This window comes from Poecilia latipinna, unplaced genomic scaffold, assembly GCF_001443285.1.
Source record: "Poecilia latipinna isolate Pla-1442-1.1 unplaced genomic scaffold, P_latipinna-1.0 Scaffold970, whole genome shotgun sequence".
Taxonomy (NCBI): Eukaryota; Metazoa; Chordata; class Actinopteri; order Cyprinodontiformes; family Poeciliidae; genus Poecilia; species Poecilia latipinna.
Window position 1 is genome coordinate 13,891 of NW_015113586.1, and position 20,140 is coordinate 34,030.

The 20,140-nt window shown below is 37.8% G+C and overlaps 1 protein-coding gene and 1 long non-coding RNA gene across 3 annotated transcripts; one reads left to right on the forward strand and one right to left on the reverse strand.

Annotated features, from left to right (window-relative positions):
- Nucleotides 1-429: 429 nt before the first annotated feature.
- On the reverse strand, nt 430-17,791 carry cdcp1b (CUB domain containing protein 1b). 2 transcript variants are annotated; one of them, XM_015050012.1, is made up of 14 exons: nt 17,577-17,791; nt 12,869-13,087; nt 11,759-12,100; nt 10,195-10,407; nt 9,162-9,506; nt 8,561-8,776; nt 7,836-7,895; nt 7,355-7,714; nt 5,498-5,863; nt 5,228-5,422; nt 3,942-4,298; nt 2,228-2,587; nt 2,069-2,150; nt 430-1,542 (listed from the first exon to the last, which is right to left on the reverse strand). In XM_015050012.1, the coding sequence occupies exons 1-14, from the start codon at nt 17,638-17,640 to the stop codon at nt 1,062-1,064; spliced, it is 3,660 nt and encodes a 1,219-aa protein (XP_014905498.1). In that variant the 5' UTR covers nt 17,641-17,791; the 3' UTR covers nt 430-1,061. The 2 variants fall into 2 exon arrangements, with proteins under 2 accessions (XP_014905498.1, XP_014905499.1); XM_015050013.1 differs by lacking the exon at nt 7,836-7,895 and having other exon boundaries at nt 17,577-17,790.
- Nucleotides 17,792-17,834: 43 nt separating this feature from the next.
- LOC106958225 (uncharacterized) lies at nt 17,835-19,538 on the forward strand. The gene is made up of 2 exons (XR_001427115.1): nt 17,835-17,923; nt 18,616-19,538. It is a non-coding gene; the product is annotated as an uncharacterized LOC106958225 (long non-coding RNA).
- Nucleotides 19,539-20,140: the final 602 nt, after the last annotated feature.

Genomic DNA, 20,140 nt, shown 5'->3' on the forward strand with positions numbered 1-20,140 from the left:
TTGGTAACATTGCACACCTAAAAACTGAATCTCTGGCAATAAATTATCATGAGGAAAATCCATCTAACATTTCTGAAGCATAATATTCAACAATATACCGTATTTTCCGGAGTACAAGGCACACTTAAAAGCCTTTAATTTGATCAAGAAACAAAAGAGTGTGAAAAAGCTCCTTCTAGTGGATTAATTATACATTAATTATGGTTGTACTTACTGACTACAAAGCAATTTTGTGTTGAATACGGCGCTCTGTCAAAACATTTGTCACATTATGGCTACCGCTGACTGACTTATCTGTTTTGTTTCGCTTAATGCGCTTTTTATATGAAAAAAGATCGAAAATAGACTATTCATTGACATTGCGCCCTCTAGTGTTGAAAACACGGTACTTTCTGTATTTTATTTAAAAAAACAATGGTGACAGGTTGAGGCGTTTCAGTATTTGATAAATTTATTGGCACTAAAGCTCAAAAATCCCTAATTTTACAAGAAAAAAAAAAAGAAAACATTAAATTGAGTGGTTTTCATAATCTGAAATGAAAAACAGACTTAAAAAAATAAAAAAAGAGGTGGTTTTATTAAAATTAGAAATTGTGCCTCAAAAGGGACAACAAAAAGTACAGGGAGATGTACCTGCAAAATACATAAACAGAAATTCTTCCTAAGAATTCTGTAATTTTAATTTTAATTTTAGATTTGTCACATTTTCTCCCTGTAGATCAGTAGTGGTACATTAGTTTGTCTCCCTTATTTTTTAAAATTCACACTTTTAAAAAAAAAAAAGAAGTAGTCAAAGGCAAAACTGAAATAAGTGTAGAAAAATATTTTACAAAGTTTCTGAAATTATTTTTGTTGTTTCTCTTCAAAATAAGCATAAAAACCAGTCCAAGAAGTCACAGATTTTAGTTTTTAGCTTCCAAGTCCGGAGCTTTAACACTCTTAAGCTCAACTCCTAGAAAGAGCGGGTCCGATTCCCAAAACTATTCCCGCAGAAACAAGGCTCTTCAATCCTTAGAGCCCTTCAGATAGGTCAAAGGTCATTAACATGGAGTCCTTTCACGCTACAAGCTCTCGTCCATTATTGGCAGCTGCGGCTCCATATCGGCACCGGACAGACGGATTGTGTTCATGTCTCCCGTGCTTTTGAACGTGTAGAGTTCGTTATCCATCATCCGGCGGTCCTGGAAGCCCAGGCTGTCCTGCCGCCCGATGGGAGTGCGCGGACGGGGCGGCAGGAAAGTGTCAGAGGGGCTCAGGAAGGACTGGTACTGCCCCTTCGGCTCTGGGTCGGGTTCCTTGATAACCGGCAGTGTATTGTCAGTGGGACCCGTGAAGGTCTGGTAGGAGTCCACCTGCATCCCGTTTGGGATACTCTCGTTGTCGGTGAGGAGGTGGCCGTAGACCATGGAGTCGTCTATGTAGTCGTAGACGTGGGAGTCGTTGTCGGCCCGGGTTTTGACGAAGTGCCCATCATTTGGACGGAAGATGTTTCCCTTCCCCATGTAGATGGAGGATTGACTGTTCATTTTTGATTTCTTTTTCCTGCAGGAAAAGATGAAGAGAAACATGAAACACTAACATCATTAAAGATTATCTATTATGCTTCCCTGAACAAGGTTAGGACATCTCTGTGGACCATCCAAAACATTTTAACTACATTTTTTGCATTAAATCATTCTTAGATAGTGAGATTTTAGTCTGTTCAGTTCTGCTTAGTTCAACCTCCTTTCAGATCAAGCTGCTTTAGATCGTCCTGTCACTTTAAATCCAAATAAGCTGCTGCTGGCCACAAAATCCCAACTCAATGCTTACACTCAGTTTAAAATGACTGCACAATTATGCAACCATTCATCTTTGAAAAGCAGAAGTAGAGTCTCCTGCACAACCAACAAGAATGCTGTTGATGCTCTAATTTGCACTCACTGTATTTACGTGTATATTGACACCAGGTGTAAACAAACAGAAGAGTTGAAGTTATTGATCAAAAGCCAAAACCAATGTTTTAGCATTTTACTTCCCCTTCAAACACTAATAAAAATGTCTTACCGGACAAAAACATGCTGCTTACCTTAGAACTACACATACAACAACCAGTATCAGGAGCAGAAGCAGAACAGCCCCGACTAAACCAAGAAGGATGGGTAACAGATCTGTGGAGAAGAAACAAAAACATACTGAATCTGTGTTTTTTAACTGTCTTGAATCAATCACCACAGTGATTCCTTACTGGTCTTTCTCTCAAGAACAATCGTGGCTTTGACATTAAACTGGTCGCGCCCCTCTGGCTGGCAGTTGGTCACGTTCAGGTAGAAGCTCTGACGGGCCGTCGTGTTTTCTGTCCTCATCTTTTCGCTCTCGTTGATGTCCAGGAGATCGCTCCCTCCTTCCTGGTGCTTCACATTGATCCTGGTGTGGCTGTTTTCGCATTCGAGTCCACTGATGGCAAACTTGATGTGCGCATGGTGCATCCAGGGAAGGTCCACGATCCAGGAGACAGAGGAATGGGGCTTCATTCCAGTAGGCCAGTTTGGGGTGACCAGTATGGTGGGAGAAGTCAAATTAGGGCTGATCCTGTAGATGATGGTTTCTGAAGAAGAAATGGAAATAACGCAGAATGAGCTTCTCTAAAAGCAAACAATACTGCCCCCGTGTGGAGGCTGGAGGGAATGAGAAAATAAAAACTACGTCCTACAGATATATTTTCCTAAATTACAAATACCTTTATTCCATTACTAATAAGATTCAAAATGCTAAGAAGTAAAATAAATCAAAACCAAAATTTAAAGATAAAATTACCATTTTATATTTTATTTCTTAGATGTGAACATAAGAAGAACTGGAACTAAATTATGGGTGTTTTGCTTATGAATTAATGCTTCTTAAAATCACATCTTCCACCCCTTTTTGATTCAGCCAGAACATGAGAAGCAGCCAGCGAACAAGTTTTAACTTGTTTTGTTCAGGTGTTGAAAAACACCAAATGATTGTGACTCAAAACAATCTACATTCCTGTAGCTTCAACTGATTCATGCAAGTTGTAAAGACAGATCATGTGTTAGTGTAAAAATGAGCACTTGACATTTTTTCCAATAATTGACTTCCCACTTATTTTGTATTTTAAAAATCCCCGTTAAGGTAGGTTTATTATGACGATGTACTAGGACCATTATGGACAGAAGAAAGGAAATAAAGTAAAATAAAATCAAAACAGAACATTTCCACCAGAAAGCTCACAAATTTTGAAATTAATCTCAGAAAAAAAAAACAAGGAAATTTCTGAGCTCCAAAGTCAAAAATTTGCAAGGAACAACTTTATAAAGAAAAAACTTTTCTGAGTTTGGAAAGCTGAACATTCATCTTTTAAAAAGTCAAATTTGACTTTTATAATGTTAAATTTTTGAAAATTAAAAAATAATTGGAGGTTGGAAAGCCGAAAACTTGACTTTTGTAAATTTCCTGATGTTCATAAGTCGATAAATTTCCAAGAAAAAAAAAACTAGGACTTTTTCAAATTTGGAAAGCTGAAAATTTGACTTTTATCAATTTCTGACTTTTAAAATTTTCCACTTTCCAAACTCAAACATTTCCAAATTCTTTCAAGAGATTAATCTAAAATGTCAAACTTTTTTCTAGCATATGTTTCACTTTCAAGCTCAGAAATTTCCACATTTTTCCTGAGATTAATCTCAAAATTTGAAAAATTTATTACTCCTTTTTTTCCTGTCTTAATATGCCACTGTAGTTTATTTCCTCCACTGAAATAATGGAAAGCTGGATTTTCCTCAGTGTGAGCTACCATAAAACAAATAAATTAAATGTTTTCACACCTTTTCAGCAGGAGAAAAATTAATGTGCATCTCCTGTAAAGATGTTTCCAAGGCAGGATCAATATATTTACAGACATATCATTCCTAGCAGCTGTAGAGCATAAATTATTTCACCTTTGATCTCCGGACTGACGCTGACATCGAGCAGAGGCTCCTTAGACCTCTTGACGTCTTGCGGCGTAGCTGTGATGGAGATGTTGGAGTGAATTTGGAGTTTCTGGATCTCGCCATTGGAGCAGAAGTTTCCGATAAAAGAGCCGTCCTTCTCGCCGACGCCCACCACAGACGACGGATCGCACTCCTGCCCGGGCAGGGACTGCCGGAGGCTCCCGGTGGGAGACACCAGGTCCAGGGTGGCTTCATGTGGGATGGTGAAGAACCACGAAAAGCTGTGGAGGGGCATCGGCAGGCAGGGATCCAACGTGGGAACAAAGAGGAGGGTCGGAGCGCACAGCGATGCATTTGGACAGGCTGCAAGGAGAAGGGAGAAAATCTGTTCAAGAGAATAACTTACTATCCCTTTCTTACGCAGTAAAGTCTCATTTAATTCACTTCACACAGAATTATCTACTTAAAGCATTTATTTCTGTTAATTTTAAGTATTACACTGCAAAAACACAAAATCTTATCAAGTACTTCTGGTCTAGTTTCTACTGCAAAGATCTTTATAAGACAAATTTAACTTAAAAGTAACTTTTTATGAAGTTATACGAGTTTGTTTTAAGTCAATAATTCTTTAATATTGATGAAAAAGTAGAAGTTCCACTTCTAACACAGGAAAAAAATATTACAAAAACTAGGCAAGAAAATAACACAATCACACCCATTGCATAAAATTTTACACAATTTGAATAAAAACAGGTAGAAAATATAAAATCTTCTGATTTCCTCATATTCACCGACCAGATTAATGACGCTTAAATTCACATTCTCATCCTTAAATCTACATTTATTTATACAGTTTTAATAAAAACAATGTCATAATTTCCTTTTTCCTTCAACACCAGTTAAAGAGAACAGATGAAGGATGGAAGAAAATTGCTGCTGTTAAAATTAAGTATTGTTTTGTTTCTTAATCTTATTATTAGCGTTGGGTATATTTTGCCAATTTTATAATTGTTCTTATAATATTTAGTACATTTTATTTTCTATTTTATCATTTATGCTGTTTGTTTTGTGAAGCACTTTGGTCAGTTGAGTCTGTTGTAAATGTGCTATATAAATAAACTTCATCATTTCCTTCTTAAACAGAGAAATAAGCTTGTTATAAATTAAATGACCTGCTAGAGGAACTGGTACTTTATAAAAAAATATTTATTTTATTTATATCTTTAACTTTCACTAGTGACCAAAAGCAAAAAGCTCTTTGTAAACTTTAGAAAATTATTGGGGTTTTTTACCAATAAGTTCGGTTGCAGTCAGACGAAGGTCCTCGTTCGGACAGTCGAGGAAGGAGAGTTTGGCCGTTTCTCCTTTTGCCACCTTTATCGTCTTTTCCTCTTTAGAGTCCTTTCTTATCTCACAGAGAGGGTCAGAGCCCACCTTCTCAATCTGCACAGACACTTCCTGTTTGGTTAAATCCAGCGTACAGAGAACTAGGAGAAAACAAAAGACGGAGTTTAGACTCGACCAAACATGATGGTCCAAGTCAGACTGTTCCCAGATCTCACCTGGATGGCCGCTCCTCATCACAGAGACGCTGTAGCGCAGGCTGAGTCCCGGCAGCGTTAGGTTTGTTTTGCAGTTCTTCACCGTCAAATTAAACCCGCCCTGCTGGTGCTGAGGCTGCGGACCCGTCAGGGACGTTCTGGTCGGGTTCTTGCCCTCTTTCTGGTACTCCACCTCCACCGCGGCGCCTTCTTCCAGACACTCTGGGGCCGAGTGCTCGCTGAACTGAACTGAGTAGTTGTGCATTTCGGGAACGCTGAAGTCCCACAGGATCTGCTCGTCATCTGGGAAATCTTTGGGATAGTTGGGCGTGATGAACTCGGTGTCTGACACGCCGCGGGGCAGCTTGACTCTCACTATGGCCGTCACTGGAGAAACACACACATGAAGAGTCGAGTTGGGAACCTTTTAAAGAAAAGGTGAACCAACTGCAGTCCGCTGACCGACCGCCGATATTTAAAAAGCCGATTCAGATTTAGGCCGATACCAATTTTTCTGTCTGAAATGTTGCTAAATACAGCAAGAAAGTTGCTGAATTTGGTAACAATGGAGTGACTATTGTTAACTGTAAACGCTCAGAGAGGACAGTTTTTGATTTGTAGACCTTTACTGAGGTGGATGAGATCAGCTTCACATGCAACCATCAGCAATCCCCCAAATGAAGGAAAGTGTTGCTGATAAATGGGCTGGCCAGTAAATTGGTTTATTCCTAATTTAAAGGTATTAAGACAGGATTTATAAACGTCACATGACGATGATAGAAAACTTGTACCGTCTGCTGCACTGCAAAAACTAATCTTACAAAGCATTCTTCGTCTAGTTTCTAATCAACTGACATGTAACTTTTCAGTAAGATAGTTAATTACTTGATATTGATGAAAAAGTACTAGAACTAGTTGATAGGGGAAAGTGTTGATCATCAATAATAAGGAATTGTTGATTTAAATCAGGAGCATCAAACTCGTTTTCATTTTGGGCAAAATCAAACATCTAATTGTTCTTACAGGGCCAGTTGTACCAGAATGTGTTGATAAAACCCATTAAACTGTTAAATTATCAATACATATCTGTTTAACATTCAATAAGTGTTTCTTAAAATTAAATCATATTGAACATCTTTTCACTCTGATCAGTTCATCCAGGGTTTTCTGATTGTTTTGTGTTTTTTCTGCAATTAAAATCACAGATTTTAAAAATATTAGTAAGGAATTTTTACAATATTCACACTAATGTATGATGTTAAATGTGAGTTTTTATTATTTGCCTTATCAATCACAGACTATAACCAGTAAGGCTGAGGCAGCAGTCACTTAAACTCAATGCTTTTGGATAATTTTGAGAAAAAATTTCAGTAAAATCAGAAAAAAATCTGTTGATTTTGTGTGAATTTTGCTAATTTGTGAAAAACCAGAGGGACGTATTGATGTAATTTGGAGTCTGGAGGGCCACATAAAGAAGCTATGGCAGGCCAGATTTGGCCCCCGGGCCTTGAGTTTGACACATGACTTAAAACAACCTCCTATATGTTGCGCTAAAGTTTCTTGTAATTTAGTTTTGTCTTATTCCAGAAATTAGAAACTAGACCAAAATACTTTTTTTGCAGTGTAATGATTAGATTTACATAATATATTCACCTTCTTACCAATATTGGAAAGCCTTAATTTATGATTCTCAGCCCAGGAAGCTCAGAAGCATCCCGAACAACCCGACCCAATTCATCACATCCAGCACCAAAGGCAACAGCAAAAATCCACTTTTATGCAAATAAATTGGATTTTATTTGGTAAAACGCCTTCAGACAACATTTGTTTGTATGGAACACATCTGTGCTCTTCTGCAGTATTAAACAAGCCACATACCTTCTGAGTAAGGTCCAACTTTAAGTTGGAAGTCCGGAGGGTCCAGGTTCACGTCCGATGGCACCGTCAGCATCACACGGCCCTTGTACTGACCCAGTACTGAGGTCACCGGGCCGCCTTTGCAGAAAGTGCCGATGGTTGCTGGGGCAGCGCGGTGGAGGTAGAGGATGACGGAGTAGGTGTGGCCATCTGGACACGTCCCACCGTTGGGAATCTGTTGCAATCCAGGTCCTGGAAAGTCCAGGTGGAAAGTCTGAGTGGTGCCAACCTTTATGTCCCAGGTGAAGGTCCGGTTGTAGTTGGGAAAAAACCCGTTGTCGGCCTGGACGGGTTTGCCTGAGCAGGAAGTCTGTGTGCAGTCTGACGACAAAGCAGAGAAACAAAGTATGGATTTATTCTGTCGTTTTATTTTTTCAGAACAGGCTTGAACAAGGATGGCGCCCCCTAGAGGACATGGGGAGAAATGTTTCTTATGCGTCACCTCGCAAAACGTTAGCTTTCCCTCGCAACGTGTTGCCATCTCTTGCCATCTCTGTCATCCCTTCCAAGATACAAACAAAAACCTCCCGTAAGAAGGAAAGAAACAAAAAAACATCCAAACTATTTGGACTATTTCTGAGTTATTTTAACGGGTAATAAAATCATATCTGACTGTTTTTATTGTGTCTTTTTGTCTGAATGATGTTTTCATGTGCAGATCCATCTCTACACAATCAGACATAAACATGCAGTAAATAAATCCAGTTTTTGCGCCAAAGAGTTAAGAAAATAACACGTTTTCACTGAGGCTCTTTAAATGTATATATTTGAAATTTTAAATGGACATTTGTGACTGTATACAAAATAGATCAGGGTATATTTGCTTATTGCGAGGGAACGCAAAACAATAATTCTTCCCCATGTCCCCCAGCGTGCAGCGTAAATAAAGTTTAACAGCTGAAGTAAATAAACTGGATTATTTTATATGAGAATGGAGATGTTAGGAGTTTTACCAGGTTGCAATTATCTTAAAGTCCTGGAAACTATATTTAATAATCAGCAGCTCACACAGGAGCGTCTCCATTTAACTTAAAATATAAACAAAAATGTGATTACATGGTTAACTACGACGTCTGCTGCTTGAGAAAAACCCAAAGTTCAGGCTCTCAGCCAGTTAAAACGCTTCATATGTGGCTACTGTATTCAGAGATATTTTTAATTTCATACCAATATCTTTGTTTATTTCCACCGTGAAGACTTTCTGCGGCTGAGGACACGTAAAATCCACCGAAGCGTTGCGAAGATTTTTCAGTCTGTACATTTGAGGTTTGCAAGTCTGTTTGGACGCCTCCGTCACGCAGATCTGACAGTCTGCCTCTTTGTCCACCTTCGTGATGATGAGGTTTGTGTTGGGGTCAGAGGTCACATACATGGATCTTCCACCTGAATAACAGAGAAAGCATGTTTTTAAAGCACGTAGAATGGAAAATGTTGATTTTTTTCAAAATAACTGGTTTCTACAACGGAGATTAAGGACAGACTAGGAAAATGTTACAAGGATAAAGTCAAAATAATTTGAGAATAAAATCAAAATATGAGAATATAATTACAATAGTATGAGAATAATGTTGAAATAATACAAGAATAAAGTCTAAATATCTTGAGAATAAAGTCATACTATGACTTTTCTCAGAGTATTACAACTTTAATCTTGTATTAACTTTATTCTCATTATTTTGACTGTAATCTAGTTATTTTATTATTTTCACAGTGTGGTTCTAGTACTCCGTCGTAGGTTCCTTCATTAAATGTTAAACTATTGTCTCACGGCTCGGCACTGCCGTTGAACTGAACACGGTCCGGTCCAGTTCTCCTTCTTTGGGAACGTCCACCGTCACAGTCGTCTTTCCAAACAGCTCCAGCTGAGACGCCGTCCCGTCTTTGCAGTAACTGCTGGTTCTCATCTGTCCGTCGATCCTCATGGTACTGACCGTGTACTGAATGCCGCCCTCACAGTTCTCTGATGCAGATTTTTCCTTCAGTCCAGGAAACTCTAAAGTTAAAACAGTTCTGTCTGGAACAGCAACGTCCCACGTCAGGGTTCTTCTGAAGCCCTTGAAGAGATCCGGATCCATTTCGGCCGAAGCCGGAGAGCAGGACGTCTGAGTGCATCCTGAGAGAAAACAGAAAAGAAAAACCGATCAACCCAGCTGAGCCACAATCGGCTTCAAAAAGATCCAGAGCAGAGAGTCAAACTCATTTTCGTTTTGGGCCAAATTAAGATCCTAAATGCTCTTAAAGGGCCGGTTGTGCCAGAATGTATTGATAAAACCTGTTAAAATATTAATAAATTCTTAAAATTAAATAATATTGAACATCTTTTCAGTCCTTCCAGAATTTTGCGATTGTTTTTGTGATTTTTTTTGCAATAAAAAACTAATTTGGAAATATTTTCGCTCATTTATGATGGTAAATTTGACTTTTTATTCCTGTTTTTATTCATGGACTATAATCTGACATAAATCAAGGCTGAGGCAGCTGTTTAGTACAAGTAAGGAAGTTTTTGACAATTTTTAAGAAAAATCTGTAATAAACTCCCAATTATTAGCGCAAAAAAGTGTGGGAATTTGTTGATTTTGCATAAATTTCCACGATCACTCTCAAGAAACTGGAGGGACTGATTGATATAATTTGGTACTAAACAGATAATAATGGCATTGATTTGATTGATTACATTATATTTAAGCACACTCAGTGTTTAGTCTAGAATCTAGAGGGCCACATAAACAGCTAAGGCGGACTGGATTTGGCCCACGGGCCTCGAGTTTGACACCTGTGACCTAGATAGAGTAAATTCTTACCTATGTTTGTTATCATCTTCACGGTGAACACGTCTTCGGGTTTCAGGCACCTGAACTCCAGAGGGAGTTTTTCTGCACCTTTTAGAGTCTTTTCTGTGGCGTGGCAGTCTGGACTGCCGCCGCTGGTGACGCACACGTCACACTCTTCCTTCCCAGGATCCCGGGTCAGAACCACAGTGGAAGCAGGACCAATAGTGACGGTCATTACTCGCTCTTGTAAAGAGATTCAAGACAAATAAAAAGCAGTTAATCAATGCTAATCACTTTGTAAGCTCTGCATAAAAAAGGCTCTGGATGCATTAGACCGTATTCTACTGTTTCATTAAGCCTACACTGTAAAAACAGAAAATCTTACCAAGCATTACTGGTCTAGTTTCTTGTGCAAATATCTTAGTACACATGAAATAAGACACAATAACTTAAAAGCAGCTTTTCAGCAAGATAGAGAAGCTTATTTTAAGTAAATAATACTTTAACATTGATTTTAAAAAATACTTGGCAGATAAATTAACTGCTTTGTCTTTCAAGTTTGCTAAGATATTTGCACTAGAAACTGGACAAAAAACAGATTTTGTGCTTTTGCACTGCAGTGGGTTGGGTGACCCTCTGACCTTTAAATCTAAGTGGTTGTAATCTTGATTATGTGAATTATTCAGTTTTTCTATCAAACTGTCTCTGTTTAAATTATTTAATGTAATAAAAATAAATCCGATGAATGCTGACGGCTAAGTATTGAGCAACAATAATCACCAGCAAAACAAGTTTTCCCAAAGTTAGCCACATGCTAATCATCGAGTACAGTGATAACATTTTCCTGTAGCCTAATTATGTTCAGCGCAAAACTATTTAAAGTCAGACACTGAAAAATCTCAATTTGTATGGCGGATAGGTCTACCATATTGTTCTCAATGTGTATTCTCAAAACAAACTGGTAATTCTGGCAACATGCCATCCGTAGCGGCTCTGCTGCAGTGGAATAACTCTGTTAAATGAAATCTGGAGACGTAGGTATGATTAATTTATTAATAAGTGATCGCTGTGATAAATTAGCTACCGCTGCTATTAGCTAATCTAACATTGTGGTGGTTGATTAGCTAATTTAAACACCCAAATTAAATTTCCTTTTATTTCTAACTGAACCAAAACACTCAGAATTCCACAGCACATCTACATGTTGCGGTTGTCATAGTCAAGCTAGCATGACTGACCTACTTCCCTCTCCCCCGTTATTTTTTTTCTGACCTTTTTATTTAGTTGTCCTAGTGTTGACAACTAACAGCTAGGCACCGAGTCCCTTTTTCATTTAAATATCAAGTGTACATTTAAGATTTTGAACGTTATATTGATAATTTAACAGCTATAATGGTAGTGGTCGTCGGCCAGCTGATTTTGGAGATGGGAGTCGGGGGCGGGATCTTACGCATGTGACATCACGCTGCAAGGGATCCATAGGTCCATAAGGCAATGGGACTTTACTGTATCGCAAAACTATTTTGCCCTAAGATCAGTTATTGAATCAACATGTCGCTGAAATATCTGTATAAAGAGCTGGATCAGTTCTTACTCATTGGTGCAGCCAAGGCTTGAAACAGGACCGACTCCACCTGTGTGTTTGGTTTGGCCTCCAGGGTCACCACGCCCTGATCGGACAGGTCCAGTTGGGTCTCGCTGCCACCCTCACAGTACCGAGTCAGAACCTCTTTGCTGGTTTCAGATGTGACCGCTGAATACTGCCGTCCATCACTGCAAGGGTGTGGAGCCTTGGTCAGTCCAGTCCTGAGGACCTTCAGACTCACGAGGGTCTTTTCAGGCGCCTTTAGCTTCCAGGTGAAGGTTCTGGAGAACTTCGACAGGAGGGACGACTGGACTTCTACCGTCGCTGGACTGCAAGCATCTTTTGTGCATTCTGCAAAGTGGTTTAGAAAAAGGCGAAAGCCACGATAGTTAAACTCGTAAACTCGTTAAATTGTGGTGCTAGAATAGCAACAATTATTTTAGTAGTGGATTGTTCTGATAATCAAATTAAAAAGTAGCGCATTCTGCAGATTTTTCTTTTAAGAATTTTAATACAATATTAGAAATGCATTAAAAGATGCAAATAATTGAATTCTTTTTTAAGAAATATAAAAAGATTTAATACCGTAGCATTCCTTTGATAAATCTGAATCATGTGAAACTAAATCTTTGCCACTTGAGGAGTTTTGACTAAAATGTATTTAGAAATAAATGTGTTTTTATCTTAAATGCAAAATGTACAACTTGTTTGTACAGTTTTGATTTAATTACTGCTCTGAATGTTGTTTTTTCTGCAAATGGTCATTTTGAAAGTCTGTAAACTTCAGTTAATGATTAATCAGTCACTAAATTAGTTGATTATTTCAATAGAAAAATCCTGCAAAAAAGTGGAATTTATCCCAAGATAAAAACATTCCTGATATGCTTTTTGCAATTGTTTCTCACTTTTAAATAAGCAGCGATAACATTATAATCTCCTCTTCCTCTTAGCTGAAATTTCACAACATTTACTCTTGTATTTTTTTTTAAATTTGCATGAGCCAGAGTCCAGCGATAATCAAAATACTTGCACACATCTATTTCTGCATAAAGCTCTTCTTAAAGAAAAGTATTAAAAAGGACAAAACCAACAGAACAAATAAATTGGGATTAAACTTACCAATTAAGCTGCTGATTGTCACATTGTACGACTGTTCGATGGGTTGGGGGCATTTAAACAGCAGCTTCACCTCCTTTTCAGGCTCTAGTTTAAGAGACGGTTGGCAGAAACTCTGGGCGTCATTAACGCCACTGACGGTGCAGACGGTGCAATCAGGCAGCTGGCTGGAAACGGTGACCTCTGACCCTTTATTTGGCTTCACCGTGGTTTGAAAGGGCTCTGAGGGAAACATTACAGAAACTGATTGAAAACATGTATAAACACCCACAAAATCTGAAAACATGATGCTAAAAGAGACGATAAAAACCAAAACGCTCCACAAGCATCAGAAAGCATGTCAAACGCTGCAGTTCATGGCAGAGCGATTAGAAACCGACTGAACAAGCATTTCCTGTTTGGCAGAGTTAGGCGGGGAGAATCAATTAGTTGTTTGTATTTCGCAATATGTCTGGTTACAACCCAAATAGTAAACATTTTAAACCATAACCATTAACTTTAGATAAGTTTACTTCATGTTTTATTCATTTTCTTTTCCATTCACAATCATGCATATAGACATTCGTTTTTAGAGACGGTGATTACGCTCGACCGACTTTCCTGTGTGGATCTCTGAGTCAGAAAGATAAACTCACATCAACCTTGGCTTCGGCTTGATATTGTGAAACTCAATGTTTCAAAATTATAGACAATTATTATAATGGCAAGAGTGGATTTAGTGGCTCAAGGATACAATATTTAAAAAGAAAATAGTACAGAAAGTCAAGGTACACAAAGCTGATTGACAGCGCTAAGACCCTCCTCCTCCTGGCTCTGATTGGTTGTTTTTGGTCGGTGCATTTTGTGAAACAATAGCAATAGCAGCTCAGGGAGGAGATTTATCTTTTCACAGATTATCTGTCTCATAGTATACCGTCTCAACATGGTGACAATCTTAACATTTTTTTATAAAGGTTACATACTGCAGCTTTAATTAGTAACAATAACACAGATAACAGCAGTAATTATTTTTCATATGAAGTGATGACCAGATTCTTAAATTTTATGCTGTTTTATGTTTGGACATTGCTTGATCTTCGTGTTTAAACCATTCTGCAGCTTTACATACCGTTATAGACCAAAGCTTTTGTATGTCAGTTTAAAAAAAAATTGCCTGTCGCAATAAGCAATAAATAAACAAGCTCAATAATTTCCATTTTCACAATTTTTTTCTACCAAAATTGGAGGACAAACTCTTCAGTCTGGTGCTATCCCCCCTTTCTTTTAAAGAATTAATTTTTAAGGATTTTGTTGTATTAAAGCGAACCTGTCACTTTTTTGTACTTCCATTTGTGTTCTAAAAAAGCAAAAAAAAAAAAAAAAAAACAGAGCTCTTTGGGGAATAAGTTAATGTTTTTTGGTGTTTGTAAAATGAGGCATTTAAAAAAAAAAAAACATACTGTTCGGTAACTTTCCGTGGGCACTGAGCCGTTTCCTAGCAACCTCAGCCGAGCCCAACCTCGTTACCTAGCAACCACACTGAGCTCCAGAACTTTTGGTCAGCTTGTTTAACAATGGCTTTTTTAAAGAGCAATTTTGTTTACATAGACTTAATAACTCATTTTATTTGTTGTTTCTGTTGTTTTGTTTGTTTATTTTGGATATTGTTTAAAATGTCTTCCAGTTTCAGTGTTAAATCTTCATTAAATTTCTAGTTTGTTGACATTTGAGAATGAGTTCTTGCATTATTATGCCATTACCATTATGTTACACAGAAATGGTCTCAAAACAACAATGTTATCGTTTATCACAATAACTTATGGGACAATTCTCAGAAAAATGTGTTGTTGTGACAGGCCTATTCAGCACCGACTTCACTGCAGACCATTTATTCATCTCCTGCACCCTTTTACCATCGCTCATAAACAACATACTTAATCACCTCCCCTCAATGCAAATACCAACCACTAACTCAGAGGGGGCAAACCACCGTTTATTAGTTAAAAACCATTTCCTGAGGCTTAAAGCAACTGACTAAGAAGGAGCTGACACAGACTCAGACTCAGCTACATGAGAAACTGATTGATAGTCATCCAGGAAATGACTGGTGAAGCTGGCTAAGAGAGAGCTTGCTGGTGACACATGAGCAAACACTGTTGCCAGGCACACCTATCCAACTGACGGAAACGATAAACCAGAGTGACTTAATTAGAGTAAATCATGAGTCATAGTAAACAAAATCATTAATTTCAAGCTCTATTAGGAAACCTGCACCTACAGTTTTGCACCAAGCAGATTGCTAAGCATCCATCTGGCCCTTACTTTGTGGCCTATATTCGATAGGAACTAAGTAACATTCCTCTTCAATCGGCTTTGTGTTGACATGACTGCATTGCATCACACACAAAAACCTGTCGGCTGCACAGCCATCGCTTGTTCTTCCACATCCTAGAGGCATTTCTCTAGATTTTCTCAACCAGCTTGACGGTCAGCATCATCTTTTTCATCTTTTTGACTTGAATCAGAAATGTGGCACCAGGACTGCGATAGAGGTTTATCTGTAAAACGTTAGTTTTGTAGCTAAAACTTGAAGTTTTGTAGCTAAAACTTGAAGTTTTGTAGCTAAAACTAAAAGCAGGTTGGAGTTGTGCTTTACAGAAATGCTGCAGTGGTTTTAGAGGAGGATCCAAACGAGGCTTTACCTCCAATGGAAGTGAGAGTTTCCATGCAAACTTTCATTCCAGACAGTTTACAGTTTCATTGGAAATTTTGTCCATCACAAAAACAGATTAGATGTATCACTTCACTGGAAAAACAAGTATTTTTGTAAAGTTTTTATCTTACTATGTTAAACAAACTTACAAGTGATTTTTCAGCTAAATACGTGAGCTTGTTTTAAGTCACTAATTCCTTTATATTGATTAAAAATAACTAGTTTCACTGGTGGATTATTCCACTTATGACATTTTTCCCATGTTATAAGTTAAACAATCTGGCAGTAAAACTTATAATTTTATCAATATTAAGGAGTTATTGACTTAGAATAAGCTCCTATATTGTGTTGAAAAGTTACCTGAAAGTTAGTTTTGCTTTATTTCAAGATATTTGCCCTAGAAACTAAACCAAAACTACTTTGCAAGCTTTTGTCTTTTTGCAGTTCTGATCTGAACAGGATAAACAGCTTTTTATTAGCAATGCAGGAGTCAGGACCTTTCAGCAGTAAACAATGAAAAACATTTGATCATTCTTATCTGTAAATCGTAGAAATAATCATAAAGCTCCTCGACAGAGCTAAGTGCAGTTTGTAGAAAGACAACAGAGTTTAAATCCAAACACTGTGTGTAATAAAACACCCACCAGAATCATACTTCAGCAGCAGATTGTTGGTCAATCATTAATGAATGAAGTCATGCCTCCAGGAAGGAGGCTCCATTAACGCCTCAAAGCTTTTGAAAACAGAGAGCTAAATATAAGAGCTGAGCAGCTCAGATCACACTGATGCGATATTCCCATCATAACTGAAGAGGCATTAATGTTCTTTGCTATTCCAGCCATAAAGTACCGGGTGATTCAAGCTGAGCTCATCTCAAGTGTAAGTGACCCAAAAAAGGTGAAACTAATCAAAATGGTGAAGTTGGCGTCCGATTTGTACCTGAATAAAGGGCAGTTCTGCTGCTTTTAACAAATTTAGTAAACATTTGATCCACTAGTCAATGCATTCTCTATAAATTCGTTTTCTGAGTTGTGAAAGCTTGATTTAGTTTATAAAAAAACTAAAAAAGCTGATTTCTTTAGACTTTCCTTAGTCTGAAATCACCTTACATGACATCTTCACAAAAATAGCTTTACATTATTCACACAGGATATAAAACAGTTTGATTTCATAAAAATTAATGGAATAACACTTCTACAAATGCTTATCTATATTATCTGTAGTCTGCCATTAATGTAGAAAAATTTGGGCCATTAAAGTGGTTTAATGTTCAGTCTAGGTGGATCATGAAAGGCTTCAACCGTCTACATTTGCTGATATTTTAAGACATGATGAAAGGTATTAAAAATCACAAACTGGATTTTATATGATCTGTCATTAATGTGGGATGATTTTGTCTAGATTTGACATGAACGGTGGTTTATTTTTTTCAAGTCTGACTAACGTAGAGTCAGAGCAGAAAAATCCTTTTAAAATTCAAACTTTAAAAGTTACAATCTATACTTTGTCAGTTGTGTAAAAATAATTATGTAAAGATTGTGTCTGATTTAGTTTTTAAAGCCAGACCTAATATTAAATGATTTCAGGCCAAAATTAAAGTTTTACTATTATACTTTTTAGTTTTTAATCGTAATTCATCTAACTGGGGTCTTCAACGTCTAAATTTGCTCTTCAGAAGCTGAATAAAGGTCCAATTCAGGAATGAAGACAATTATACTAAATATCAGACTGCATCCCGAAATATGTGTGATAAAGATAAAATAATCTGTTTACAGTATTTTATTAAAGCCTGTCAAACATTATTAAATGAGTTGGAATAGCCCTTTAGTCACATACCATGCTGTGAATCAAACACGAACTTCAGCGTCATGAAAGTCTTAAACAATAAGGGCGTTTCTCAGCGCATATTTTATATTTTACACATTTTAACCCTCTTAAACATTAACATATGACGTTAAACACGAACACAAGTCTGTAACAAGTTAATATTTCCAGCTGCCAGATGCGTTTTTCCCTCACCTGATGAGTCCACAGATGACACAAATAACAGCGCCAGGAGAGCGCATGCTCCACAAAAACCCATATTCACGCTATGGAAATCCTCCCGATTAAAAATAATAATAAAAAATATTTAAAAAGAAACAAATCCAGACTCGCTTTTCAGACGAGCAAATGCATTATTTTACGGTCACTTTCCAACCCGCAGCGAAGGCGCTGACAGCTACTTCCTGCTCCAGGTTTCTTGCGCAGGAGCGGAAGGCGTGGCCCCACAGGTGGGTTACCTGTTCCAACTTGACGCCGTACGGATCCTGCCCAACCGTTGAGCAACAAAACACAGGAGACTCACTCCACGCGTGGAATGAGAGGTAAAAGTCATGCACAGTGAGTGTGGCACAATGGGCGCCCTATTTATAAGCAGCCAAGCATGCCAACAGATGGCTGGCATGAGGCCGTGGATCCCCAACACGAGGCGTGGGACGGGCGTGGACGGTCCGGAATAAGTTCAGGGTTATTAAGTTATTTAATTATGTTAGAATATTACAGGAGAAACAACCCAAACAGCGCTGCAGAGAGCTTATAAAGGAGGCAGTATCTGTCGAAACAGGCAAATGAGTAAGGAAAAAAGGTTGCCATGCAAAAATGAATGCGTGCTCAGTCAGGGGGATTTTTTTTTTTTTTTTTTTGTTCCCACAGTGCAGCGACAGTAAATATGTGATTTCCTTTGGAGGCCTAACACTCCCAGAGCTGCAGAGGCTTGCTCCTGCCGCCACATGCCTCACAACGCAGACATTCCTGCTCAGGAACATACCTGAGGGCTGGACCACTTTCAGACACCATGTTGGATTTTAATCCACCAAACCCTCATTTCCATCTCTCACTTTGAATTTTCACTCAAATTCAAAACAGTTAAAGCCTCTTATTTTAAATGTCACATTAACATTAAAAATCAAAAAGAGTCTAAGTTTCACTACATTTTTTTTAATGTTTTCGCAAATGTTTTAAGTTAAAGTGTTTATATTAAACATAAGAATAGGCTTTTTTTTGTTGTTTTTTGCAGAACCAGTCTGACGGCATGCACAGTGGGCGTTTTGCTGCTGTTTCTCCTCTTAACAAGAGGCCCTCAGAGAAGAGTCAGCAGCTGTCAAACTTCCCCTCCCGTCCCATGAAACTGATCCGGAGCGCCACACATGTTGCTGCTGCCGCTGTCAGAATCACCAAATCTACTGCAGCAGCTTGTATTTATTAAAGAAAAAATACTCAGATACGATGAAGATTTGGACAGTCCACATGGAGGCAGTAACGCATTAGTTCAGAGAAAATGTTTTCATGTTCAGTGTTTTACATGTGCAGACCAGCTGCAGAGAATCACAAAACATTATTTTCTGTTTGTAACTAAGGCTTGATTCATTATCAACCTGAGGTTCAGATCCAGTTACAGAAAAACCAGCTTGGCTCAGTTCAGATTAGTTCAATTCATTTAATTAAAATCAATCAACTCCCCAGATCCAATTGCATGTTTTTAAGTTTAAGTTTGAATTTACTCTGGACTCGTTTATAGATTTATATTCACATTTGTTCTTTATTCAATTTTTGTTCATTTTATTTGACACTTTCATTACAAATTTTATATCACAAATGCTTATATTTATGTTTAGTATTCAACACTTTGAATAGGTTGTCAACAAATAAGCAATTTCCCTTTATCAGTTTAACCCTAGTTTAATAAGATAAGATAATAATACTTTATTGATCCCTTAAGGGGGGAAATATTATTAATTCAATGTGTTTTAGTATTTAGTTCAATTACAATTCAGTCAAACTTAATCATTTATTACAAAAGTTATATAACTTTAACAAAACTTAAGAATCAAGTAGAGAATATAAAAAATATCTAAAAACAACATAAACATCTGCATATTAATAAAGTATCAACAGATGAAATACAAATAAAATCAAACAGAAACAGAATAAGGTTATATATGAGGAGTGTGATTGGAGTCCTTGTTTTTACAAATATTACATAGTATGGACTTTACTCTGACTGAGTAAGCACGTGTGGACAGTGGAGAAGAACCACTCTATTTGAACAGAAAGAGCCTTCCATCAGAACCAGAACCAGGTCCGGTATTAGAGCAGACCAGGCAGGAAGCAGACATGGAAAACATGGCCACTTTGTTCAAAGAGTTATTTTCATGTAGAGTTTAAACAAAGAGCGCACACAGAGCTGGAGACCGCAGTCGGGTTTATCTATAACAGAAGCTCCTAGTCAGGTGGAGAGGAAATGCAAAGTTATAGAGTTAATAGGAGCAAAAATATCAATTCATGAATGAGTGGAGAGCAGTAGGAGAAAATAACAGAGGGGAAGTGAATAGTGTTTTATGGCTGATAGCAGAGAAACAATTAGGATGAAAAATCCTAACCATACGCTGGATGAAAATATGAACTTCTAACACGGATGGATGGATGGATGGATGGATGGATGGATGGATGGATGGATGGATGGATGGATGGATGGATGGATGGATGGATGGATGGATGGATGGACTTTTAAACTCAGTGGGTTCTCCTGGAGTTTTCTTGTT